Here is a 27194-nt window from a genome sequence, read left to right on the forward strand (position 1 = left end):
ATCCAATTTTAGTCGTAGTTCTATGAAATTACTTTCTAATAATCAGGTTTAAAGCACCATTTTCTACTTTAGAGAATGCCTGTACAAAGTCATGAAATGACCGTTTGATGTGTTTGAGGTTTCGATTTTCCATTTGATTAGAGACTTTCTTTGTGAATTTTATAAAAAGAAAAAAGAATGCCTCTGAGGACCGAATGCCCCTAATCAAGAATTGTAATTTTCCAAGTTAAAAGAGGATGTAATTTTAAAACGATCAATGAAGCACAACAAAAATTCGAACTCATCATGCGTTTTGCTGTTCTTAGCATTGTATATGGGTTTCGTGAGACGAAACTTAATTTAGAGTGCGGAAATTAATTGGGACGGAGGGACTGAAGGAAAGAAAGATGGAAGGACGGCCACGGCACATGGGTATCACTTGAGGCCGGCTGGGGTATATAACTAGATGCTCTTAAGAGCCTGTGTCGCTCACCTTGGTCTATGTGCATACATGTATTAAACAAAGGACACAGATGGATTCATGACAAAATTGTGTTTTGATGATGGTGATGTGTTTGTAGATCTTACTTTACTGAACATTCTTGCTACTTACAATTTTCTCTATCTATAATAAACTTGGTCCTTTAGTTACACAGAGGAAAATATTTTGTAAAAATTTACAAAAATTTATTAAATTAATGAAAATTGTTCAAAAATGACTATAAAGGGCAATAACTCTTTGAGGGGTCAACTGACCATTTAGGTCATGTTGACTTATTTATAGATCTTAATTTACTGAACATTATTGTTGTTGACAGTTTATCTCTATCTATACTAATATTCAAGATAATAACAAAAAACAGCAAAATTTCATTAAAAATTACCAATTGTGGGGCAGCAACCCAACAACCCATTGTCCAATTTATCTGAAAATTTCAGAGCAGATAAATATTGACTAGATAAACAATTTAACCCCGTTTCAGATTTGATCTAAATGCTTTGGTTTCAGAGTTATAAGCCAAAATCTACATTTTACCCCTATGTTCTATTTTTAGCCATGGCGGCCATCTTGGTTGGTTGGCCGGGTCATCGGACACATTTTTTAAACTAGATACTCCAATGCTGATTGTGGCTAAGTTTGGTAAAATTTGGCCTGGTAGTTTCAAAGGAGAAGATTTTTGTAAAAGAAGTACAAAATTAATGAAAATTGTTCAAAAATGACTATAAAGGGCAATAACTCCTTAAGGGGTCAACTGTCCATTTAGGTCATGTTGACTTATTTGTAGATCTTACTTTGCTGAACATTATTGCTGTTTACAGTTTATCTCTATCTATAATAGTATTGAAGATAATAACCAAAAACGGCAAAATTTCCTTAAAATTACCAATTCATGGGCAGCAACCCAACAACGGGTTGTCCGATTCATCTGAAATTTCTGGGCGGATAAATCTTGACCTGATGAACAATTTCACCCCATGTCAGATTTGCTCTAAATGCTTTGGTTTCAGAGTTATAAGTCAAAATCTACATTTTACCCCTATGTTCTATTTCTAGCCATGGCGGACATCTTGGTTGATTGGTCGGGTCACTGGACACATTTAGATACTCCAATGGTGATTATGGCTGAGTTTGGTAAAATTTGGCCTAGTAGTTTCAGAGAAGATTTTTGTAAAAGTTAACAGACGACGACGACGACGACGGACGCAAAGTGATGAGAGAAGCTCACTAGGCCCTTCGGCCAGATGAGCTAAAAAGTGAACAAATATCCACTAATATGGCAAAATTCAAAAATATAAAATTAAATACAGAAACAAGTTTATTTCATATGAACAATAAGTAACAAACAAATGCACCATCTGAAAACATCACAATACTGATGAAGCTATCTATCATAATTCATTATCAACACCACAACTTTCATCACAGAGGATTTTATACTCAAACCAAGAATTCTCTTTGAACAAATGTCACTGTATATCGATAAGACAAATCTCACATCGCTTTGAAATCTTTTTTCCATATTTATGTAACGAACACAATTCTCTTACAAACGTAGTTTGAAATCTATGTTTAGTGTGACATGTCACATGAATATTTAAAACTTAATGAGATGATTTATAATAATAAAATCACATCTAGGAATTGATTTATTTAACCCGTCCATGTAAATATGGATTTTCATTTTACATAAATTTGTAAATATATACAACTGTTGAGTAACGTTATGAGTTTTGATAATTTTAATGACTGTTTTTGTCGTTTATTATAGTGCAGATCTTTTACCTAATTTACGCAGGTCTATTTAACATCAATCAAGAGTGTTAGGTGGTAAAATGATACGAACAGACACATTTACATTTGTGACAATGTATCACTTCCCAAGCATTTAATACTTAATATGATTAAGGGCTTTTTTCAAATTTCCAAATCGAAAATAATTTCTGACAGCTATATAATATCTCTGTAAAATATATATTCCACAGCAAGTTGTTATATTTATTATAACCTGTATCTAATCTATGAATATCTTTGATACTAAACTTTGAGACTTGGTTAATATAAATACAAATCAGACATAAGTCATTCCTAACAAACACTTAACAATTAGTTAAATAACACAGTTATTTTATGAATTACGGCCATCAAAAGTGCAAATATCAACAAAGGAGAAATTAACTGAAAGGGTTACAGAAAATACTGAAAAAAAAATATTAAGCAATATATATTTAAAATATCTGTAAGAATAAAGGAATAATTTTCTGAACAGAAAGGGGAACTGGTTCCAGAAATAAAATTGTAGAGACTCAATAATAATATGATAACGATTTAGTAAACTAATAAGACACAGGAAACATATTTTACTTGTTTGGCTTAATAGGTATTTTGATGTGAGCGTCACTGGTGGAACTTGTATAGACGAGGCGCGGATCTGGCGTGCTGGGTTATAATCCTGGTACCTTTGATAACTACATTTTCAGCCATCAAAATGAAACCTTGTTTTCAAACTTTTGAAATAAGATATAAAGCAAGATTTTATAGGCTTCAATAGAGCTGATATACAAAAGATATGTATTGTTTGTTAATTTTGCAGGAACCTAATCAATATATTGTTATCAACTATTGGGGAGAAGTTTCAGATGTGTGACATCTTTTATTCAGACAACAGGAAAGAATGCTTAAGCTTATATTGTCTACATGTCATATCTACTTTATATTTAGAGCAGACCATAACACATATTTCTATTATACTTTCTAAACAAATCTTTAACAACCTTCGCACATCAACTATCATACATGCTCCTATTTTCATGTACTAACGTATAATAAAAATTATATAACAAACAAACAACACCTTATTTTGGCAAACATACTATTTAACATGTTTGAAACGACTATAAATTGACTATATTCTATGTGATTTTGCAAAATCAAAAACTATAACAACAATTTTCTCGTCCAGCGAGTATTAATAACAAATTTGTTTGCTACTTCTGTTAAAAACTTTGTATTCTAATGGACATATATCTATACAACATATTGTAATCTATTACAGCTAGAACTCAGTGTTTCATTTTTGATGGATATGTCTAACTGTTTAGTTGTGAGATTTTTGAAACTTTACGTTTTCAGCATGTTTCTATAAACGTCACTATGGCTTTGTTATATAATATGAATAGTATTGATTTGTTAATCTGTATGAATTATAAATCATCACATTTCAATACTTATATTGGGCAACGACCCCTCCGGTCTTTGTACTTTCCAGAGTGTCTTACCCTCCTTTTTTATTACCAGCCATCATACACAAAAAATCTAACTTAAAAAGTTACAATACTAATTAACACAGACTTTCCACATCGAGATTTAATCAGACTATAATGATATTATAAACCCTCATGATATTTCGTCTTCACTAAAGTTTGACGTTACGGCTCAGCCTCATTACGGCAATGATAAATGACTTCATGGATCACTATTCTAAACACGTTTAGAAAGGTTATTACATCAATACATTTTTAAATGCTATGAATGATAAATTATATGGCATCAATACTGACATTTAATGTCATATGTAATGTTTATGTTAAAATGCAGACGTCATTTCTTCTTTAATGGCTTCCCTGAGAAAAACTGTCTTTTGGCAATACGCCAACCCGTGCAGAACAATTGTTATTAATGAGAATTTGTTTACTTGATATTCCTGACAATCATAAAAACAATATTTGTTCTTTAATACTGGATAATGATTTTTCTAAAGGATACATTTAATAATAACGGCCATTTTATTTGGAAAACTTAAAAATCGTTATGATAGGAAAGTGACGGTTTATGTTTAGGACTCTTTGCCATTGAGCTTGATTCACCTCCAAAGTCATATATTTTCTCTAGTTTTCTTTTATCTTTCTCTGTTACTTTTTTCTTCTCTTTTCTGTCTTCTGTTGTATTACTCTGAATGATTGCCATCTTTCCTTTATCATGTTTTTCTGAAAACTTTTTCTTTTCAGATCTTGAGAACACGAGGTTAAGGTCATTTATCTGTAGCAGACGACAATTACCTTCACACACAGAATGAAGTCGTTCATAACAGAATGTCAATTCTGATACGGACTGTATTGCTTCTTTAGCGTCTTCAATAATCACAGTTTTGATTGTTTTGTCTTTCAGTAAATCACCAGTTTTCATATGCAGTAACTCTGTAACGTCCTTCAGAAGAACAACGTTTTGTCTGAAGATAAAAAGGACAAAAATTAAATACACCGATTAGTAAATAATAACCAAACTATTAAAGGTTTTAGCATGTTTAAAAAGTGTTGAAGTGTCAAAATTTTAATATTTAAAACAATAATTTATATAAGCAATTTGGGGGGAAAATCAGTTAACGCAATATTTAAATAAAGGCAAACCATTTTAGTGTCTATTGTTTAACATTATTCTTGTATTTTATTTTTAGAATAAACAAGTAAATAAAATTTAGACAATAAAACAATTTACAAATATATGATAACGTTTGGACAGTTGTATTTCTTCTTCAGATTATTGTTTTTTTTTTTTACTTCTCCAAATCACGTAACAAAAATCATTAAATGAGATTTACAGACCTAGTTCCAGCTAGTATCGATCGAATTGAAGAACGTAAATAAAATACCACAGACATTGTGTAATTAAATGTTTGGCAGAATGCCAAGATATTTGTACTTTTATCAGATACACGACGTGCAAAAACGTAAATCTAATATAAATCTAAATATGCTAATTGGATCATAATATGTTCATTTTCATCGGCGGAATGACAACTGATTTGATTTAGAAATACATTAACATTATTCAAGTTCAAATTATGAACGTTTAAGCATTCTTTTCTTATTTAAATGGTGTTACACCAACTACACTATAATTTAGTTTTGCGCAATCGTATGAAGAAATATCAAAAGACTAATTTTCTGTCAAGCATTCTAGTTTTTTTTTATATCTTCTCCAGATAAGGAACCAAATTTAAAATGAAATGTAATTAATGCAACAGTACTTTACCGATGTTTGAATCTCGTTAATCGTTTAGTAAGGAGATAAATCAAAGTGAGAAACAGAAACTAAGGAAATTGCATCAACTCAAAACGGAGCAAGATACAAGGATGTGTCGATATGTTAAGCATCTACACGCGTTCATCCTCAGCCATATGAATTTAGTCAAAATGTCACAATTGGGAGTGGTTCCACGCAATGATGGGCAGCTCTTCGTGTTCTCTCTACATGCTATTTACATTTAAAAATACCACAATGTAAAATTAAAACCATGTACACGATGGTAGCTGAATTAATTTGGGAGTTCTTTTTATTTCAGATGGCATTCGTAAGAATGTACACAATTATCAATACTATATAAAATATAGAATTTTCTATGTAGATATATGAAAATGTGTTCATAAGTCACAGCTTATGGTTTAGTGCATTTCTGCACGAAGTTAATAAATACCATTCATATTATTAACACTTTCACATGTTATCACCTCATTAAAAAATAAAATTGAATGATGTACATTACAGGTATCAGTTTTCATCTGTTCCATCGGTTTTTTGTTCAAGGTTTGTTTTTAATAAAATATTAAAAGTAAGGACTAACTATCTGTCACTACAGTATTGACGTTGTCGAATATTTTTGTTGAGATCTCGTAACCGGAAAGTAATTCCAAAACTATTAATAAAATGTCCTTGAACATTCTTTGAAAGTCCTACATCAATTATAAACTGATCAGCTGTTGTTCTAATATCCCGGTATGATACAAAAATCAATGAACAGATTAACTTATTTTTCTTTTAACTCTTATTTGCATTCTAAACTCATGCTAATTTCCAAGTGCTATTAGGTTGAGTTTTTTTCAACGACAATTATCTTTGCCGCATTCAATGCTTTTAAGATAAAATTAAGATTCCATGCAAAATCGAAATAGTATTAGAAGTTAAACAAAGGTACTTCCGAATAAAAGGTATAGCGTTTTATCATGTGATGACAAGTATGCATGTATATAAACACGTAAACGTGATTTGCATGTCTGCTTAACATTAACCGTGCAGTCAAAAAACAAAGTTAATACGATTTATTATATTGTGTTTCTTGAATAACATTTAAATGGAAGGGATGCTAAACGCTACTGTATAAATTCATATCCTTTGCGGGAGGTTTACCTAGCATTGAATCAGTATCAACCCACCATTTGTTCTAAAAATGTCCGGTACCAAGTCAGAAATATGGCATTTGTTACCAAATAGTACGTTTCTATGTATGTTAGCGTTTGTTTTTTGTTGCACTTCAGGGTTCCTGCTGTTCCTTTGTTTTCAACTTATAGCTGGTGTGTTTCCCTCGGTATTAGTTTGTAGCTCGGATTTGTTTTCGCTTAATCTATTTATGACTTTTTGAACACCGGTAAACTACTGTTGCCTTTATTTAAGGTTACACGAGGAACTTGACATACCCTATTTATTATTTTGATACCCGTAATTGTGCTGAATATTTGAACGTTGTTCTATGTGGTCTGTATATAGATTAAACTGAAACGTGTTTGTATCTTATCTTTTTCCCCGTCCTATGAGGGACTTAAAATGAGTTCATTAGAGTATTTTACTCACCTTTCATTTGAGATCGGATGAGTAATTGAAATTTCTTGGAATAAAGGAGTATCGCTTTCCATAAAGATACCATCATCGGATTCTGGATCGGAGGGGATATCGTTAAAAATACCACCTTCTATCATCGCTGAAATAGATAAAAAGACATGAAAACGAGATATACTAGTGTAGAACAGGCAGCGAGACTGACGACCATGGAACAATAGATTGTCCTACTTAAAGCACAGACATTTTCTTATTTATTATTTTAATTGTCTAGAGTGTATGTAAACAAGTGTGATAATACTGAACTAATCTATTGGTCAACACTTAATAATGGCCTTTAAAATTGACAACTGTAATACATTTCTCAACTTAAAATGTCTGAAAAAAAGTGTCAATAATAATTTGATGTCAGATGTTGACTTATAGACTTGCTAAGTTGGAATATGTTGATTTTGAAAACTTGCTAGTCCAAATTTAATTTAAAAGACAAGGACAAATAAAAACAATTTTTTTTCACATCGAATCATTTGTGATATGATTTTTTTCAAAAGTTGATATTAAATTATACCTTATATTCTAGCAATCAAACTGCACATCCCCATATACAAAAAAATGAATACATTTAGTGTCCTCCTGAATATGGCTTGTCATTTGGTACTGCAGGGTATGTACGTATCATGCAGTCACCCTTGTTTGTATTGCAGTTTTGTGTTGCAACTATCTTCAGTTTTCTATATGTTTTCCAGAATTTTGTTTGCTTTTGTTTTTTGTGCTTTGCATCTTTTTAAAATATCTTACCATTATCTTGAAAGGCGCAAAACTCCCATACAGACAAATCAGATTCCTCATTAAAACCATTGATATCGCCTAAATAACCTAATGAAGTAAAGAAATAAAGACTATAAACGTTAAATCTGGATGTATTTCTTTCAAAAAGATGTGTATAAAGTTTTGTCTCACAATCATTATAATATTTCTTATCTTTTTTAACAAATTAATCATAGTTTAAGACAGTCGACATTAATTTCCATCATATAAATCAATTAAACTTCAAAAGCCACTTTAAATCTGGATTATGTAAAGTTATAACGCCTGTTGATGTTATGTTTATATGTACAGTGTAATACTAGCAATTGGTTTTAATTTATAAAAGCACAAGTTGTGAGATCTCATATTTGTCTTTGTAAAACGTTTAAACCTACTATAATTGTTATCTTAAATATCTTCCAAATTTGATGAAAGTTCCATTTCCCATTTCTTTTGATGTAATTTTAGCCTGACATGCATAATACATAATACGAACCTTGAATGAGAGATTTCATTTTCTTGGAATGTGATATTTTGAGGGGAGTTTTACCACCATACGTTGATAACGTTGGATCTGCACCAAATGACAGAAGAAGTCTCACCAGTGGTACAAAGTCATTATCAACAGCATCATGAATTGGCCTGAAATTGTTAAAACAATAAATTATCAATAGTTAGATACATAATCTGAATGATAACACTTTATGCATTTATGGAAACCAACATGGACCAAGAGCGTCTGATCGATTAATGTTTGTGATACAAAAAATATTCAAAAAACCCAACCATAACGGGTAGTACATCGAATCATCGCAGCTGTATTTCCATGATTTCTATACTCTGGAGCAGGAGAAACAAAAAGTCCTTAAATTAGTATAATTAAGGACTAAGGTAATATGTAATAAAATAATTTAAACTTTGCTTACTCTTGGAAACCGAATGTTGAAGTTTTAAACATCCGTTCAAACGTTAAGAATGTGGCGGGGTCAAGTATGTTGTGAGCGCTCGGCCATCGAATAACAGGGACCGCGATATTACATATAAAAAAGAAGATGTGGTATGATTGTCAATGAGACAACTGTCCACAAGAGACCAACATGACACAGATATTAACAACTATATGTCACCGGACTTCAACAATGAGCAAAGCCCATACCGCATAGTCAGCTATAAAAGGCCCCGATAAGACAATGTAAAACAATTCAAACGAGAAAACTAACGGCCTTATTTATATAAAAAAAAAATGAAAAAAAAAAAAAACAGATATGTAACATATAAAACAAAGGACAACCACAGAAATACAGACTCCTGTACAGCACATCATGAGAAGATCAATATGTAAGAGTCTGCTGAATATGGCTCGAATCCGTCCGATTGGCACGAAGCACACAAACATCAAGACAAAAGAAATCAGTGGAGGATCCAGGGGGGGGGGGTCCGGGGGTTGGAACCCTCCTTTTTTGGACGATCAATGCATTTGAATGGGCTGGATCCGCCACTGGAAATAAAGCACCGAAATACGAGTACTCGATACTACTGAAATCTGGTGCAATGCCAACTACAACTTGTAAATAAATAATGTTCTCCTAGACTTAAATATCAACTAGAATACATCTAACGATTGTTGTGTATAGATGTGAAAACATGCTGAGAAAAAAAAAACACCTTGTGTAATGCCAAAATACAGAACATAGTAGTGTCAGTATGTTTTATACTGTTATCAAATACATTTCAGTTTGTGTTTCAATTATTTAATTGTATATCGAATAAAAAACAATATTCAAAGAGCTAAATGAAAAACTTTCAAGATTATGTCTATTTAAATGATTCTTTGGTTTATACATTCTGAATTCCGTAACGAGCTTAAAAACATACAGGTGTCTCATTACGTCCATTTTCGTTAGAGTATAATTTATCTAATTCAAGTTTAGAATATAAATCAAATAAAATATTAAAACTCGAGTTTAAACATTGAACTACCATCAATTACCTACAAGATTAATAAGATTGAGAGGCTAAATGTGTCATGTATCATCATTATTATCTTTTATCTTTGTATTTTTCATTTTAACTGTATCGGTAATGATTCTTGGTTTGTATTTACGGTAACTTTTTATTTAGAACAAAGGTGGTCTATAGTCACCAGTACATGAAATGACAACATAAGAAATGAAATCAAGCACATCAAATAATGATTATAAATAGGTATAATATCGTGTGAAAACATTTCCTGATATCTTAATAGTCGATTCAAATTCTTCTGGATCCAAACAACTGATGAACGACTTTGGACCTACAGCTGATATCGACTAATACACTCACTTCGTACATAAGTGTACGACGTAAACGTGAAAATATGATACGATTAAATATACTGAATGACCTAATTGAAGTGGATGTCTTGGGCTGCCGGGAGACGTGTCAGACAGTACAAATACCTAATAGTAGTAACGGTTATTAATTATACAATATTTGTATATTCAAATGCACGACTATTCAGGAAATGACTATCGACACTGTCGTCCATACCTTGGTTTTAATATTAGTTGTTTCAAAGCTATTATATTTGCACATATCATTAAATGGAAATAACACGCAGGAAGCGTTTTTATGTATAATTTAGAATGATATTTAATTTTGGAAAACATTCTATTTCTACTTCAAATAGAAAAATCCTCGTTCAGGAAAAACTTAATTAAAACAACATATATATATATATGTTACAGTAAATAGGTGAAATTAGGAATTACACGTAATTACTAAACATTTCAGTAAATACCTGTAATTAATAGCCAATTTAGTAATTACATGTATTTACTAGTTGTTTCAGTGATAACTGGTATTCACTGATTTTTTTGGTCATTTTTACAGCTATTTACTAACTTGATATTTTTGTTATAAAATTAAAGATATAATTCAAGATACCAAATAAGAAAATAAAAGGGTATGTATTTAAGGGCTTACTTAATCAAGGATTACGGAATATAAGGCACATCAAAAGTGTATACTATTTAGTGTTTGTAACTGAAACTGGAAAATGGTTATTTTAACAGTTTATGAACTCCCTAAAAATCATTTTCCGCGTGCAAGACAATGATATCAATCCACTATTGAGAAATGCATTAAATTGTGAGAAGTTTGTAGGCAACTTCGTCACCTCTTTTTGCGGATAGACATTCGATAATGCCAAATATGGTTGAATAATCTTGATAGTGTTCAAAATCTCATAATTTCTTTAAATCAAAATCTCCATCAGGCATACTTGCCCAATCCCACAAGTTAAATTTCTTTTACAAAATGGGTTTATTTAAAACTTCTTTTGTCAGACTGTTGCGATGATGCTCACATTCTTCACAACAAATTTATACACTTTGATGGTGTTAAGAGTCACATTTCATATTTCTGTGTTTCTCTTTTTTATGAGTTTTCAAGACCTCCAAACTTAAGCTCATAAACCTGCAGCAAAATTTTATCATCGTTTTTACTAGTATAAAAATCATCTTTTTGTGGATCGTATAAGTCAACTAATTGGTCCATCCCTTTTGTATTACTTTCAATGTTGTCATTCTTATTCTTTTTGTCGAAATGCGACTATTGTCGCAAAAGCGTATTGTCGCAAAAGCGAGAAATAGCAAACAAATCTGTCGTCAGTAGCGTCCACACATATTCACTATGTGGTTAAAGTTCTTTACATTTTGATAACATTCTTAAATTATCCTGGATTTCTACCAAATTTGAACAGAAGCTTGTTTATGATCATAAGATAATTTTCAAGAAGTAATTTTTGTAAAAATAAAATTATTTTTTCCGTTTTTTACTTATAAATGGACTTAGTTTTTATGTCAGTTAACATTACATTCACATTGTGGTTAAAGATTTTAGAATGTTAATAACTTTCTCAAAATATCCTGGATTTCTACCAAACTTGGACAGAAGCTCGTTTATGATCATAAGATAATACCCAGAAGTGGAGTTTGTAAAAAAATCCTTTTTCGTATATTCCTTAATTATAAATGGACTTCGTTTTTCCCCCAATTAATTTTACATACACTCTGCATTTTTTTTTAAAACATTTATAAGATTTCATAAACCATTCTGGATTTTAACAAAATTTGGACAGAAGCTTCTCACAGTACTAGTCAAAAGATAGTATCTGGAGGAAAATTTTAATATTTTTTTCCCATTTTTGTTGATCCTGCGACTAACATCAAAAGTATATAATACATCGGTAACATATCTCCAGCTAGAGGTTAAATTAAAGGTCACATGCATACGTATTCTTTGACGTCCAATTATTCACTTGTAAGTGCACCAGTACCAGATTGACTGCTTAAAATATAATTTCACTATATCATTTTCATTAATGATTGAACAAAAAAAAATCTTTTTTTATTTTTTGTATATCTCATAGCTAATGCTCCTATAACAAAAAGGTACATTTTAGGCTAATCACTTTTTAAGAGTACTCACTAATCTTCTATAGTTGGTATTACCACAACTTTTGATCAGCTGACCATATTACGACATTGTTATAACAGTTACTAAATAGGTGTAAAAAATCATTTTAAAATTAGTAATTACTGGTAATAACTGGACCGTTTCAGGAATTACTTGTATTTACTAAGTGCATTGGGGATTACATGTAATTCCTAAATTTTAGTAATTACATGTAATTCCTAATTTCATCTATTTACTGTAACATATATATTATATCATTAGATTCAATAGTGACGAATCAGAACGGTTTAGAACAATTAACCAGATCAATTACGAACTCATGTGCATAACGTACACTTATAATGATAGCATATTATATTTAAACAGTATAGCTATCTTTATCGTTTAAACTCTTTACAAACCTTATTCCATCTTGAGAAGCACAGTTAACCATGGCACCATACGATAGTAACATACGGGCAATCACCATGTTCCCACTCACACAGCTTTCATGGAGAGGGGTATAACCCGCATTATCTCGGACATTCACGTCGACAATCCCAGTCTGCAGATAGGACAATGCCACATCCTGAAATACAACATTAAATTAATAATTCTGCAGCAATTATATTTAGTTATTGCCCGGTCACCAAAAATATGTTCAGACAATGAAGCTGACCCTGACAACGACGACATGATAGCAATAAACGACCCCCAATCTTTTTAAAGCTCGTATTAAAAGTAGACTGGCGTGACACATGTTTATAATAATGTATAGTCAAAATCTTTGACGAGGAAAATATTGACAATCAAATATATATTATAACGCCACATGAACGCTAGTTATCTTAATTCAAACAATTGTTCATGAGATCTGTATGTGGAAAATTGCAGAAATGTCTCTAGCATTACTAAGGGGGATAATAAATGGATAACTGACTGATTTAATAGCCACTGTATACCTAAAATTCATGAACTGTTGGACCTAAAAAATAATTTAGCAACTTTCCCAACATACACCTCATCGCAGCAACTGAAAAATGAAAGTAATTGAAGCTAATTCATATACTGTTACAAAGTGTTTGTGACAAAGACGCATGAATATGACAATGAAACATCAGACTAAAACACTTATTTTCAATTACAAGTACTTCCCTCAAAATCAATTAGTCTTAATATTATTTGCACAATGTACACTTCCCTAAGTCACTTGATTACGAGTGGGAGCCTCTTGATTTGCTAAAAACTTAAATGCATGGATTACAAAATATAAATAATTCATCAAAAGACTTCTCCGTTAACTCATATATCATGTATATGGAACAATGATCATAGACAAATTTAATAATTCATTTAACATGCTATCTTGCGTTTCGTATAATTATCATCATACTTCAACTAGTAATATGTAACATTATTAGATAACTCGGAACCCAGTGTGGACCAATGGCTGATAGAATAAATTAAATTATAGCTTGGAAATAGTTTGAACTAAAATCCAGTTTAACTCGGTCATGTGTACTGTATATGTTTATTGAAGCAGGAAATACAATTTGTATGTTTCCGCATGATTAGTTCTTATATGAAATGACTTCCTTGTGTTGATTATTTGTCCTCTAATGACCTTTATGTCTTACCTACGCAGTAATCAATACAAGTTATAAGATACAGTCACAGATAATAAACACGATTAATCAATAAGCCTAAGACGTTATAACATATTGATTTCATGGGAAAATGAACAACTCTGGGAGGGCAAACTGGTGTAAATCTTACACAGGGAAATTATACAGTACGATTCAATTAACTGAAATCAAGTGAGGACAATCTAATTTTATAAGAGAAGATGATGCGAACTTAAAATAAGACATGAGTTTTAGCGCATATATATTTAAAGGAGAATGAGGCTGTTTCTCAAAGTTTTAACTAATTTGGTATTCCAGACAAAGATAGAAAAGTACAATGGAACTATGTGAAATAAATGTTGAAGTACATTGCAAAAAGAAATCAAAGCACTGTAAGCGCTGTAGGCAGTTAACCAAAAACCAAGGCAAACATAATTATGTGGCGATGTTGCTTCAATTTTGTTTAAAGATTTAAAAGAATCACATAATTATTCATTCCCATGGTCGCCTGGCATTGGGCAAAGTCTAGTACACATTTGTTAGGTCTAGCAAAGTGATATGCATATGTGACGCCTATGTGATTGACCTTGTATGTCATTCAATCTTTTTGAAATGACAAACAGGAATGAATATGGTTTAGGAGTTGGTATTTCAATCTTTTACAAGTTCTCAAAACACACACAAGAGGGGGTGGGTGACCCTAAAGACTACCCTATATTTCATTTGATTTTTTATATAGTCCCATACATGAATATATATGATTTAAGGGTGGGGATCTCGACCGTTATCAACTTTTCAAACAGGAGGGGGTGGGGTGACCCCGTGACTTACCATATATTTCATTTGATTTGTTTTATTGTCCAATACATGAATATATATGGTTGAGAGGTAGGGATCTCATCTGTTTCCAAGTTATCAAACTAGAGGGGGTAGGGTGACCCTAAGGATTCTCCCTATATTTCATTTAATTAGTTCTTTTGTCCAATACATGAATATAAATGGTTTAATTTAAAGGTGGGGATCTTGACTGTTTCCAAGTTCTCAAACAGACAGGAGGGGTGGTGTGACCGCAGGGACTCCCCTATATTTCATTTAATTTACAGGTGGGAATCACAACTGTTTCCAAGTTCCCAAACAGAAAGGGTGGAGTGACCGCAAGGACTCCTCCTATATTTCATTTAATTTGTTATACAGTCCCATACATGAATGCATATGGTTGAGAGGTGGGGATCTCATCCGTTTCAAAGTTATGGGACTGTATAACAGCGATGTTGTGACCTCTCAACCATATACATTCATGTATAGAACTATATAACTAATCAAATGAAATACAGGGGAGTCCCTGGGGTCACCCCACCCCTCCTGTTTGGGAACTTTGAAACAGTCGAGATCCCCACCACTAAACCATATATGTTCATGTATTGGACAATATAATAAATCAAATGAAACACAGGAGAGTCCGTGGGGATCACTCCACCCCTCCTGTTTGAGAGCTTGGAAACGGTCGAGATCCCCACCCCTAAACCATATATATTCATGTATGGGACAATATAACAAATCATATGAAATATAGGTTGAGTTCGTGGGCCACTCTACCCCTTCCTGTTTGATAATTTGAAAAAAGTCGAGATCCCTAAACTTAAACCATATATATTCATGTATGGGACAATATAACAAATCAAATGAATTATAGGGGGAGTTCCTAGGGTCACTGTACACCCTCCTGTTTGAGAACTTGGATACAGTCGAGATCCTCACCCCTTAACCATATAATGTTGTGGGTGCAGTCAACAGTTTTTTTCTATGACGTCATATTTTGAGGGACCATGTATAATAAACCCTTAGTGGTGGACTGATTAATAAAGATACTTGTATAAAACTAGATATCACCGGAATCAGAATGTTCTCTAATTTATAATGGAATAAAAAAGTGTACTTTTAATAGTATAAAAAAGTGTTATCCAGAGAAACTGGGAAAAACATTGCCTAATTTAAGCTTAAAAAACCTGAAATCAGGTCATGTGCACACCCCTGAAGACATGATACCTGCATATTTTTCATAATCAAAATTGTATGAATTTCATGGTCTTTCAAAAAATTCATGCTTCAGGGTACGTTCGCCTGCTCCGAAAAGAGCGAAAGTGGCTGCAAATAAGTTTTCAATTTTGACTGCCAAAAAAAACAAACTGTTCCCCTCAAAACATGTATATTTAATCTATTTGTTTAAATTATTTTACTCATTCAACCTGCTTAAATTGAAGTTCATTAACATATCTTTACAACCAAATACAAAAAAACATGATACTTTTTCACCAATTATGTATATATAAGGGATTTCCCTCCATGTCTATTTTTAGTTGGGGAATAACCCCTAGTTTTTTTATACGAAACTGTTTATAGCACCCTGTTGTTTTTTCAGATACGATTTTACTCGAATTTACACATCATTTGTCGGCGATTTTCTGTATAAAGCTAGCGGTTGAACAAAATGAACATCGCTGTCATGAATATTAATGATGAAAATAAGCTTTGAGATCGTTTATTAGGAGACTTTGGTAAAAAGGTTTGCAAAGTTATTTTTTTATTTTCTTTCAAGTCGGGCATGTCGGGCGTAGCTAGTAACCGAGTCGAAAGTCCGCAGACCTCGGACCACCGCTAATTTGAACCCCTGCCTCCAAATTGAAGAAATACAAAAATTGTGTCTTCTAATTTAAAATTGCCGCCAACAGCATGAACAGTGCAACTTATTTTAATAGACTACTGACTACGTATTGACGACAAACAATATTCCTACGACTTTTGCCATTTGGGAAATCTAAACTACTTGTCTTTAGAGATTTTCGGCGATTAAATATTTCATACATTTGTTCTCTGACATCTTCGCCGAAAGCTCAGGGGAAAATTAACTACATGAGGAATCCTTATGTGCAACTTCAAAAGTTTTGGGTGATTCGACGATCATTTAAGGTTTTTCTGGTCATATTTTTTGTAATCAAGAATTAAAAGTATGGAAAAACTGTCAAATCAGTTATATAAAATATATATTATCCAGCTAAATAATAACAATGGGACGTATTTCAGCATTTATTGGGTAGAACACAAATCTAGGGTGCTCGCATAAGGCAGATTAACTGCCTAAAAAACAAACAACAAGACAAATTCAAAATGGAAAATTCTTTTATATCAAATAGAAAAGTTAAAACACATCAAACGACTGGAAAACATCTGTCATAATCCTAACTTGATACAGGCATTTTCTTATGTAAAACATGGGAAGTTAACAAAATTATTTAAAAATCCAAAATGCAACAAATCAAATTCGTTGTATTTATCTAACACGAAACAAAAATAAGAGTAAGAATCCCCGATGGAAAAAAGTATTCATCAAATACATGTTAAAATCTATCATAAGAACAATAAACAATAAAGGGAAACGAAGGCCATCATGATTTGACAAAAGTTTTTATGTTATATATATATATGTTTAAATTTCCCTTAAAATCGAAGACTCAAACAATTGAAACGAAAAGAAAACAAACGTCATATTCCCGACTCGAAGTCTTCAGTGTTTCTGTTGTTCAATTGTTTCCTCTTATAGTAGATTAGTATTTCTAGGTTTAAGTGTGTAACCCGTATTTGATCTCAATCGATTGATGACTTTAGAACAGCGGTTTGCTGCTGTTATCTTTATTGGTACAGACATTAACTTTCGTAGAAAATGTTTGATTAGACCTGGGTTTGTTTTAGCTAGTTAAACTTCTCACTTGTATGACAATCGCTTGAAATTCCATTGTATTGACAACAATTTGTGAACAGCAAACAGAAAAAAACAGATAATAATGTCAAAAAAGGGGCGCAACAGTCAACGTCATAACCTTAATCAACATAAATAAACCATTAGTTCTGCAAAGAAAAACAAAATACAGAATTGTTCAAGACATCTCCTTTGCTGAGAAATGACAGGCCGGCAAAACAAATTGTACATATGTTTGACCTTTTTCTAGCGTACATGTATACATTTACACATATAATTGTATATATGTCAATACAGAAACTCATTGAATCCCCATTTAATCTCATGTGCCAACGTCAGAATCGTGCAAGTAAACTTATCAAAACAATGGATATTAAAGAACTTATACTACAAAAAGCTTTTATCACGGTAATCTGATTTGAGGTTTTATAGTTAGTAGACTGTAAATAAACGGAAACAAAATCAATGGATAATAAACGTGAGTGAGTATTACTTCATGTCTGCGTTATAAACAGCAGCTTTATGATTGTCGCAGTGCATTAAGGGAACGATTAAAAACTACATTACACATTACTATTAACTTACTTCTTTTTTTATAATGTTTATAGTATATATATATATATTATTATAAATAGTGTGTATTATTCATATACATATTACAATAAACAAGATGAGTGCACACGCTGACGTGTCTCGTATTATTTACTGATAAAGATTGCATTTATGTTGAAAGTCTTTAAAATAAAGATGCTACGATAAGTATCACATAAACTTTACATTATCAATAATTTTTTCCAATTAGGTCAAGGTCAGCTGAACCCTGCAAAATGGACATGTTCGGTCATTTTAACGTGGTTAATTGATGTTTATAATATCACATTTCAACAATATTCAACGTGACATGACAATTAGGTCATGTTCAGAAAAACCATGCCAGACGGACATGAACTTGAACTAAAGATAATCATTCCATCTACAAAATACTATTGACTTTTAAATTATATATATATAGTATATGAGAAACGGACTGAACCATGGAAACCAACATTGAAGAAAAAAATGATGGAAATGAGGCCTCTGCCAGAAAAACATATACATGTGATGCCCATTCCATACCCTATATAAAGTCGACCTATTGGTTATATTGGCTGAGAAACTTCCTGGACCAATACAATATTTCCATGATTATCTGATTACAAGTTTCAGTAGATGTATGTTTATGGCAAGCATTCTACAAACAAGGAAGTGTTAAATCAATCGATAACTTCATAGAAACGGTATTTCTATATATCTGCTACTAGGTTACTTCCTAGAAAAATATTGTTTGTATGATTTGGACTTATAAAACGTTATAACATAAGTTGCATGTTATGATTTAAAACGGAATTAAGAAGTCAATGGCAATCATATTCTTTTTTATATATATCACATAGCCTCATTTTTATAACTTCCGGTCGTGAAACTTAAATATAGAATTACACAAGACTTTAAGGACGAATGATGACTTTTTATCCAAAAAAGTTAAATAACAAAAATAACGAATTTCAAGGAAAATTAGAAACAGAAAGTCCCTTATCAAATGTCCAATTCAAAAGATCAAACACATCAAACGAAGAAATTACAACTGTCATAGTGATGACTTGGTACAGAAATTTCTTGTGTAGAAGAGAGACAAAAATTTACAAAAACTCAATGAAAACAAAAATAATAGCTACGAAAAAGATAATTTGAAGCAACAACAATAAGACAACAATACAACAACATATTTAACCAAACGACACCATATAGTCTTGATGAAAGACAAAGAGAAACAACATGGGAACAAACGGAAGAAGAAGAAAAACCTTTATGACGAAAAAAATGCACATACGACTTCATAGTCAAGTCTTTTCCTCCGATATCAAAGAGAACGGACTTGTTTTTTAAATACAGAAAGAAATAAAACTAAAAAAAAAAACAATCATTCTTGAACAAAGAAAGTCAAGATGGAACAAAGAAGGTTCATATATGAAACGAATGAGGCCAAGTTGTAACAAAGCAGATAATTGTGGACAGAAATAGTCAATGTGGAACAAAAAATATCAATGCGAACCCAGAAAGTTAATGTGTAATATGGAAAATTCCTAGGAAAAAATTGACCTTCAACATGTAACTTGGATTCTGATATCTTTGGAATATTGTTCAAAGGACAATCCAGGGACATAATTGTTCTTTAGCATGTAACTTTGATGCTGAATTCTTGTAGAATAACCTGGATCGAAGAGTAAACAAATATTGACAAAAACAAACACTTAGAAATTCCGCTGAGGAAAAGCGACAATACAATTAACCAAAGACAAAAAACAAATACAACCGTAGACCTATGTTCCAACAATAAGAAAAGCATTTCATCTTATCTACCCTAACACACGATATTCATTTCCTGAAAATCGTTCATCCAGAAATCAGGAAAACATATCATGCATGATGACTATTTGACCAGCAATCATAAAAATAAAACACTCATGGTAGCTATTCAACCAGAAATTTGTGAACATATAACATACATGATAACTTTTTAACCTGCAATCCTGAAAACACAACATTCATACAAATCAAACAAGAAAATATTTTAAATTTCGATAAAAACAGAACATAAAACTGGAATCCTGGTTAAAAAATGCCAAACCAAAAATAAATATAAACAAAAAATAGTGTATATAAATAATCCTTACCTCATGTCCCATTCTAGCAGCACGGTGTAGTATTGTTTCCCCGGTATCCTTACAGACACTTAGTTTCTTCACTTCCGGAAGAGATGGTATAAATGGCACTGGGGCAGGAAGATCAACAGGATCGGTTGCATCAAAATCATACTGGGAATAGTATGCTGAATGAATCTAAAATAATATTGTTTGTCAACTTAAAATTACGTATTTTGTTAAAAAAAATCTATTGTTTGTATAGAGCTGACACTTAGAATTATCAGGGGAATCTATCGTTTGTCTAGAGAAACTTTGAATGGTCAGTTAAGTCAATCGTTTGTTTGGAGATGACACCTGGAACAATGAAGAAGGTCTATTGTTTGTTTGGAGAAACTTTGGAATGGTTAGTTAAATCTATCGTTAGTTTTGAGAAACTTGAAATGGTTAGTTAAATCTATCGTTTGTTTAGAGAAACTTGAATGATGAAGAAGGTTTATTGTTTGTTTGGGGAAAGTTGAAATGGTCAGGTAAATATATGCTTTGCAGGGCAATGGCACTTGGAATGATCATGATGTTGAGAAAGGACTATTGATTGTTTGGAAAACTTTCAATGGTCAGGTAAATCAACTGTTTGATAACAGGTATATGTAATGGTGAGGTACATCTGTTGGATGTTTGGAGATGGTACTTTTAATGGTCAGGTAAATCTATGATTTACTAGTATTTGAAGATGAAAGCTGGAATGGTCAAATAAATAGATAAAATATGACACAATGTTATTGATCAGAACATTGAAGGTTTTATACAAGTACTATATCTGCTTGAATCTTTACACCATGCGCTCAAAACCAAATAAATATTCTACAATTTATAGAACACTAAATTCCTTATTTTTGCATCATTGATGTGTTATTTGCACACTTGGGAGACAAAAGAGTATTAAACCCTTAATAACTGAAGGTGTCGAGAAGCAATATCAGTTTAAAAAGTAATATTTCCTTTTTATTATTGATATAAGGGCAATATGCCAAACAAAATAGTCTAAAAAAGTACGCAATAAGGTTTTAAAAAAAACTTACATCCATACACGGCATTTGGGAACCACTAAACCCTTGAGAACATCCAGCATCATCGAAGATCTTTGTTTGCATTCTCAATCTTGATGGTGCAGATACTGTCTTCTTTAAACCATATCTCATTGTCCCTCTTTTTCTCATCCTGCGTCGGAACCGTCTTTGTTCTTGTGGTTTAAACAATATTTTCATGCTAACACCTTTACTTTTGCCATTTCGTAGCGTTGTGCTGGTATTTTTTACCTCCCATGTTCCACTATTATCAGTCTCCACCGTAGAAGGTGTCGCGTCCTCAAGATTCTGTTCAGGAAGTTTTGTTTCGGCTTTCTCTTTTGTAGGTGGTACAACTTTCCTGGCTTTTGCTTTCATACTTATTCTTTTATTAAATCTGTGTACACGTTGTCGATGACGAAATGCCTTGCGTTTCTCTTCCCTTCGCAGTTCTTTTTCATAGGCTGCATTTCTGTGATACCCTCGTCTTACAGCTGTCAACATAAAAAAATATTCTAAATGTTGAACGATGGACACTGTATACAGAATAGTGTTCTTTATGTTTTGTAGTTTTTTGATATTTTTCGTTGTGTTTCTCTTGTAGTTTTGTTTTATAGATTTTATACAACAGGACACAGAAACAAACTTTTTTTATAGAAAATTATTCTGACTTTATCACCTCAATACAATATAAAAACATTTTTTAATCGCAAAGAAACCCAAACAAATCCCTACTCTTAATTCAATAAAAAGGTTATCCGATATTTTCTATTTTCTATGTTTATATTTATTAAAATCCTACAGTGTACACTACAAAACGAGTTCTTCGACCGGACATTTTTAGGAGCAAGCAAGCATTTTATTTATGTTGTATTTGTATATCACTACCTGATTTTCGTCTTGTTCGTGATTCTAAAACTTGTGGCTTGAAGTCAATGAATCCTCTATTATGTTTTGAGATCTGCAATCTTCTACGAATTCGCCTCCTATGCATGGACCCTAATATGAACAAGTAGTACATGCAGTCACAAATAATCCAATATGAATAAATAATGCATGCAGTAAAATATAACCTAACTTGAATAAATTTGCTTTTCATTTAGAATTTTCTGAAAATATTGACAATAAAAAATATTTCACTTTTTTAATCAAATACATGAAATAGTTTTGTTCTGATTTATACATGACTTTAAGTTTTGTTTTCAATTTCATAATATGGATGAACTTTGTTCCTGTTAGTTTAATCAGTAGGAACATACAAATTGAATAGAACAAATTTATATTAAAAATGCCAGTAACAGACAGATAGTCTTTTATGTTTCTTACCTGACAAAGATCCAGGGACATTTCTCACTCTAGCCTTTCTACTGATTTCATCAGCCTATTAAAAATACATTTATTCAGACTTTTTTTTTGTTTTTGTGATGCATTTTTAAAAATTACGTAAAATTTCGAGAATAGAAAATAAACTTAATTAAAAAATCACCACAAAAATGTGTCTCTTATGAAAACACCCGCAAGTCAAAAACTAAGAAGTGGGCAGTGAATTTGAAGTATAAGTAGTTGTTTAATAAGTTTAACCAATAATGCACACTACACATTGTCAATCAACTAGACTAAGAATAACCTCACTTCTAACGAGTGAAAGTGTGAGATAAAGTGCCGGATCAAGGGCCTTAGCTCATTTACCTTGCCATATTTTCGTATTTTTCAGAAGGCTCTTCCGGCCCCACTCGTGAAAATCTTGTATTTGCTATTTGATAACATAATAATCGTCGCTCGGGTAAACATGGTATATGTGTTTCAACACAAGTTGTTAACATTAATAGTAAGACTTTTTAAAACTTTGTTCATTTTAGTTGTGTTACTTAACAACTTAAATATCATCAAGAATATACGTAAACCATTCATTTCTTATCAAAGTAAAATACATACCTTCCTTTTAGTGTTTGATATAAATCTTAACTTTCTTGGGGTCTGTTTAATGTCTTGTTTTGGCTTAGGCCTCTGCAATAAGAGTAATGACATTTCTAGGTAAACTAGACATAACAGAAATACTTCACTTTAATACCATGCACACGAAGAAAAGATTCACAAACTAGTCAGTTTTTATAACACGCGAAAAAAACCCAAACATGCTGTAAAAATGCAAAAGCCTACAGCATGTACAGTTTTGCTATTTTCATATTTTTTGGTGGACGAATATAACACCTATCTTAAACTTTTTAAAGAAAATCATTTAGATAACGATAATTATTTAAAACAAAATGACCAATAATGGAAAATATATTCAAAAGGTCTAGGTCTATGACTGAAATTCAAGTACAGCATCTGTTTTTGTTTTTCTGTTATAATTTTCTTCTTTTTGTTGTTCAGTACGACATGTACAATGACTGTTCTAACTTATAAAAACATGTTTTACTAGTGTTTGATCAAACATTAATTACATCTAATAAAATGTCTAGTTTAAAATAAAGCTGATAGTTCAGTGCATTAAACAGGATAGAATCCTTTTATATATACGTGCTTATTGTTTATGTATACCTTGGTAACGGATTTGCTCTCACTATGGTCGTTTGTTTCCCCAATTGGCATTTCAATAGTACTTTGCTTTCTAACATTTTTGTGGTCTGGCGTTTTCATTAAACATTTACTCTGAACAAGTTCTTTCATTTGACAATTGCTGTTGTCTCGCGGTTTCATTGGACAATTGCCTTCTATTGAACACTCATTTGTCTTCTCTTTTCGTTTTGCCTTGTTAGTTTGAAGGGCTGAAGTTGGCTTGGTTCCCTTATATTTTGGATTTCCTCTTCTAAACATAATATCTTCCTTGGACTTTATATGAGACGATTCTTTAATACTTAATTCTGAAATGTCATTTTGATTCGTAACAACTGTTTCCACACGGAATACCTGTATAGGTTGCGGTGTTGGAATTGACACAAACTGTTTAATGTCCTGACTTGGTGTGCCTTTCTCTGACATAGGAATGATTTTATCTTTTGGAGAATTACATCTACCGTGCACCATTGGTGCAACATTTGCAACAGGGATTCTTTTGTATGGTTGTTTTGGTCTTTGAGGAAAACTTGAGTGTGGCTGTATTGAATAATCTTGTTTTTCATTGTGATTAGATAGTTTCTCAGAAGAATGTTTCAGTTGCATTTTCCTGTTCGGAGATACTTTATTTTGCTTTCGACGATTTCCTTGAGAAGCAGCTATATCAAGCGTTGGAGGTTCTCCCATCAACGGCGACACTTTCGGTGCTGGTAACTTTTGTTGAGGACTTAGTGTCGGCATTTTAGGAGATTCAGGAGAAATAAAAGTAGTGCTTCTTGTCGGCTCCGGAGGATGTTTTGATGATTGTTCAGGTGGATGCAAGGACATGATAGATGTTTTTTCGGATGGATGTATAGATGACTGTTCAGATAAGTGTATAGGAGGTGGTGGTGGCTTTCGTTCTTCGAGAATGTGTTTCATTGATTCATCGTTTCTAAAAGCATTCATGATTATATCTTTCTTGGAAAACGGTTTCGGTCTATTTTCTGATTTGATCTCAGCAGTCTTTGGAATTGCTATTTCTAAAGGACTAGTAAATTCTGTTTCTGGAGAAATAGTTTTCGCACAACCATCAGTGCTTTTTGTTTCATTTTTACAAAACGTGAGATCATTATTAGGCAATTTACTTTTTGGAATTTCATTCTTCACTTCGAACGTGCTTTTTTCTGCACATGCTACAGTACCAAAACCATTCTTTAACTGATCTGGATTCCATAATCGTGGTCTGTTTTTATTGATTGTTTTGCATTGAATGTCGTTTACTGCTGAGCCACTTGTTCCCATAATTATCGAACGACTTTGATTAGAACGCTGCATAACTGACGTTGTCTCAAGAATCTCAATCCCTGGAGAAGAAGTCAGTTTAGACTGCGGTTGAATGGACGGTGATTTTATATTTGAGATCATATTGGGAGAACTTGAAACATATCCACTTTGCGAATTTGAAACGTACCCACATCTTGGTGAAGATGAAGGGGTATAACTTGTACTAGATACACGACTGCTTTTCATTTCAGCATTTCTGCGAATCTGTAGAGTATCACGTGACATACCAGGACTATTGGCTGATGGATCACGTGATAATGGATTCATATAGTCCGAAGGCGACTGTAAAACGTTCGTGCTATCTGGACTGCAACATTCCTGGGGATGCTTAAAATGCAACCCACTTGACAATACACTCGGTCGACTTTGATCACCCTGAAACGAAGGCGACCTTGAGGATATAGAACTACCACTAGGAGAATATGTCGCAACAGCTGCATTATTATGACGGACAAAACCATATGGATCATGTTGAGAGCGATTACCTAAATATTTCGATGAATGTAATGATGAAGTTGAATTGGAATTTGACACGTTCTTTTGAACCTGAGACATCAATTGATAATTGTTTGTTTCGCTATTTTTACTTGCTGTTGAAATACCACGATTTTGAGATAAAACTTCTTGCCTCTGTGCATAAAACTGCGAATGCTCCCTATACATATTGTGTTGACTTTCTCTTTGATTATTTCCAGAGTAATTTGAAAATTTTTGAGCATCATGGATTTGTGAATTACTGGCCCTACGAACAGAGCTACCATAATGATGAGAAGACACTTTAGATATTTCATCAGGATATATTTGATTACTAGACGACACATATTGACGACTGAATGTTTGACCCGGACACCGCTGACGGACTTCAGTTTGATCGGGAATAAAGATTTTGTGTTGAACTGTTTGTACATTTTGCAAATTTTTAGCAGAACTAAGACTATGTTTTACATGCATTGAATCTATATTTTGCATATGCTGTCGTGACGTAGTATGATAGTCTCGTTTATGGCGCACACTTTCAGGATGCATGAGATCTACTGTATGAGTATACTGTTGGCATGCTTGATTTGGCATGCCCACGTTGTCAGCAATCGCTTGCTGAACTAACAATTGTCGGTCACGTGATCGGTCGTGTGATCTATCATGCGATCTACCGTGTGGTCTACTTTGAGAAGGTAAGCACATTTTTTTGCCAATTTGTCCATATTGATTACAAGGAAGTGTTGAATCTGCACATCGCTTACGTGTTTTTAACGACAAATCTAAAGGACTTTCCACCTGTCTTGTGTGTGAAACTGTTGTTTTATTAAATGTTGATAAATCCAGAGGATATCCGTTAGCAACAGCATTCTCCAGACTTTCATCACTCATGTCGTCGGTGTCGAGTGGTGGCAGAGGATTTGAAAGAGGGGGTGCAACTTTTGGTTGCCATACCTTCCCTCGAGCTACGCCAGGTGGATTCTGTGCTATCCATTGTTCTTGAATATTTGTAACAGTCGGTGTCCACTTTTGTCCATTCCAATCACACGATAACCCTGGTTGTATGTTATTGTTCATCTGAAACAAAACATGAGAAATAAGCATTGTGTTGTATATGTTGTATATGTCATGTATGTTGTATATGTTCAAATTCGAGTCATAATAAAACAAGATGTCGGACAAAGGGACATTAAAAGAACTAATAATAGACATCTTTCACTTAAGTACCACAAGTTTTCTTTTAACTTTGGACAATACAAACGCTCGGATCGTACAGTCATTCCAACTCTTAGCTGTATACGAATTTATCAGAAACGAAATTCCCCTGTATTAATTTTTACTCCCATTTTAACAAGAATGCACACGCTATTTAAA

The 27194-nt window shown here is 32.6% G+C and overlaps 1 protein-coding gene across 3 annotated transcripts in view; it reads right to left on the minus strand.

Moving 5' to 3' along the window:
* Positions 1 to 4178: 4178 nt before the first annotated feature.
* The window catches only part of LOC143067152 (uncharacterized), a 46085-nt gene continuing 23069 nt past the window's right edge, over positions 4179 to 27194 (minus strand). For all 3 annotated transcript variants that reach the window (XM_076240210.1, XM_076240212.1, XM_076240211.1), the window contains 11 exons: positions 24003 to 26897; positions 23394 to 23465; positions 22785 to 22839; positions 22347 to 22457; positions 21474 to 21952; positions 20425 to 20589; positions 12754 to 12920; positions 8391 to 8536; positions 7886 to 7963; positions 7103 to 7229; positions 4179 to 4706 (listed from right to left, as the gene is read on the minus strand). In XM_076240210.1, the coding sequence (XP_076096325.1) occupies positions 4277 to 4706; positions 7103 to 7229; positions 7886 to 7963; positions 8391 to 8536; positions 12754 to 12920; positions 20425 to 20589; positions 21474 to 21952; positions 22347 to 22457; positions 22785 to 22839; positions 23394 to 23465; positions 24003 to 26897 (4725 nt within the window). In that variant the 3' untranslated portion in view covers positions 4179 to 4276. The remainder of the gene's footprint in view (positions 4707 to 7102; positions 7230 to 7885; positions 7964 to 8390; positions 8537 to 12753; positions 12921 to 20424; positions 20590 to 21473; positions 21953 to 22346; positions 22458 to 22784; positions 22840 to 23393; positions 23466 to 24002; positions 26898 to 27194) is intronic.

Source organism: Mytilus galloprovincialis, chromosome 3, assembly GCF_965363235.1.
Source record: "Mytilus galloprovincialis chromosome 3, xbMytGall1.hap1.1, whole genome shotgun sequence".
Lineage (NCBI taxonomy): Eukaryota > Metazoa > Mollusca > Bivalvia > Mytilida > Mytilidae > Mytilus > Mytilus galloprovincialis.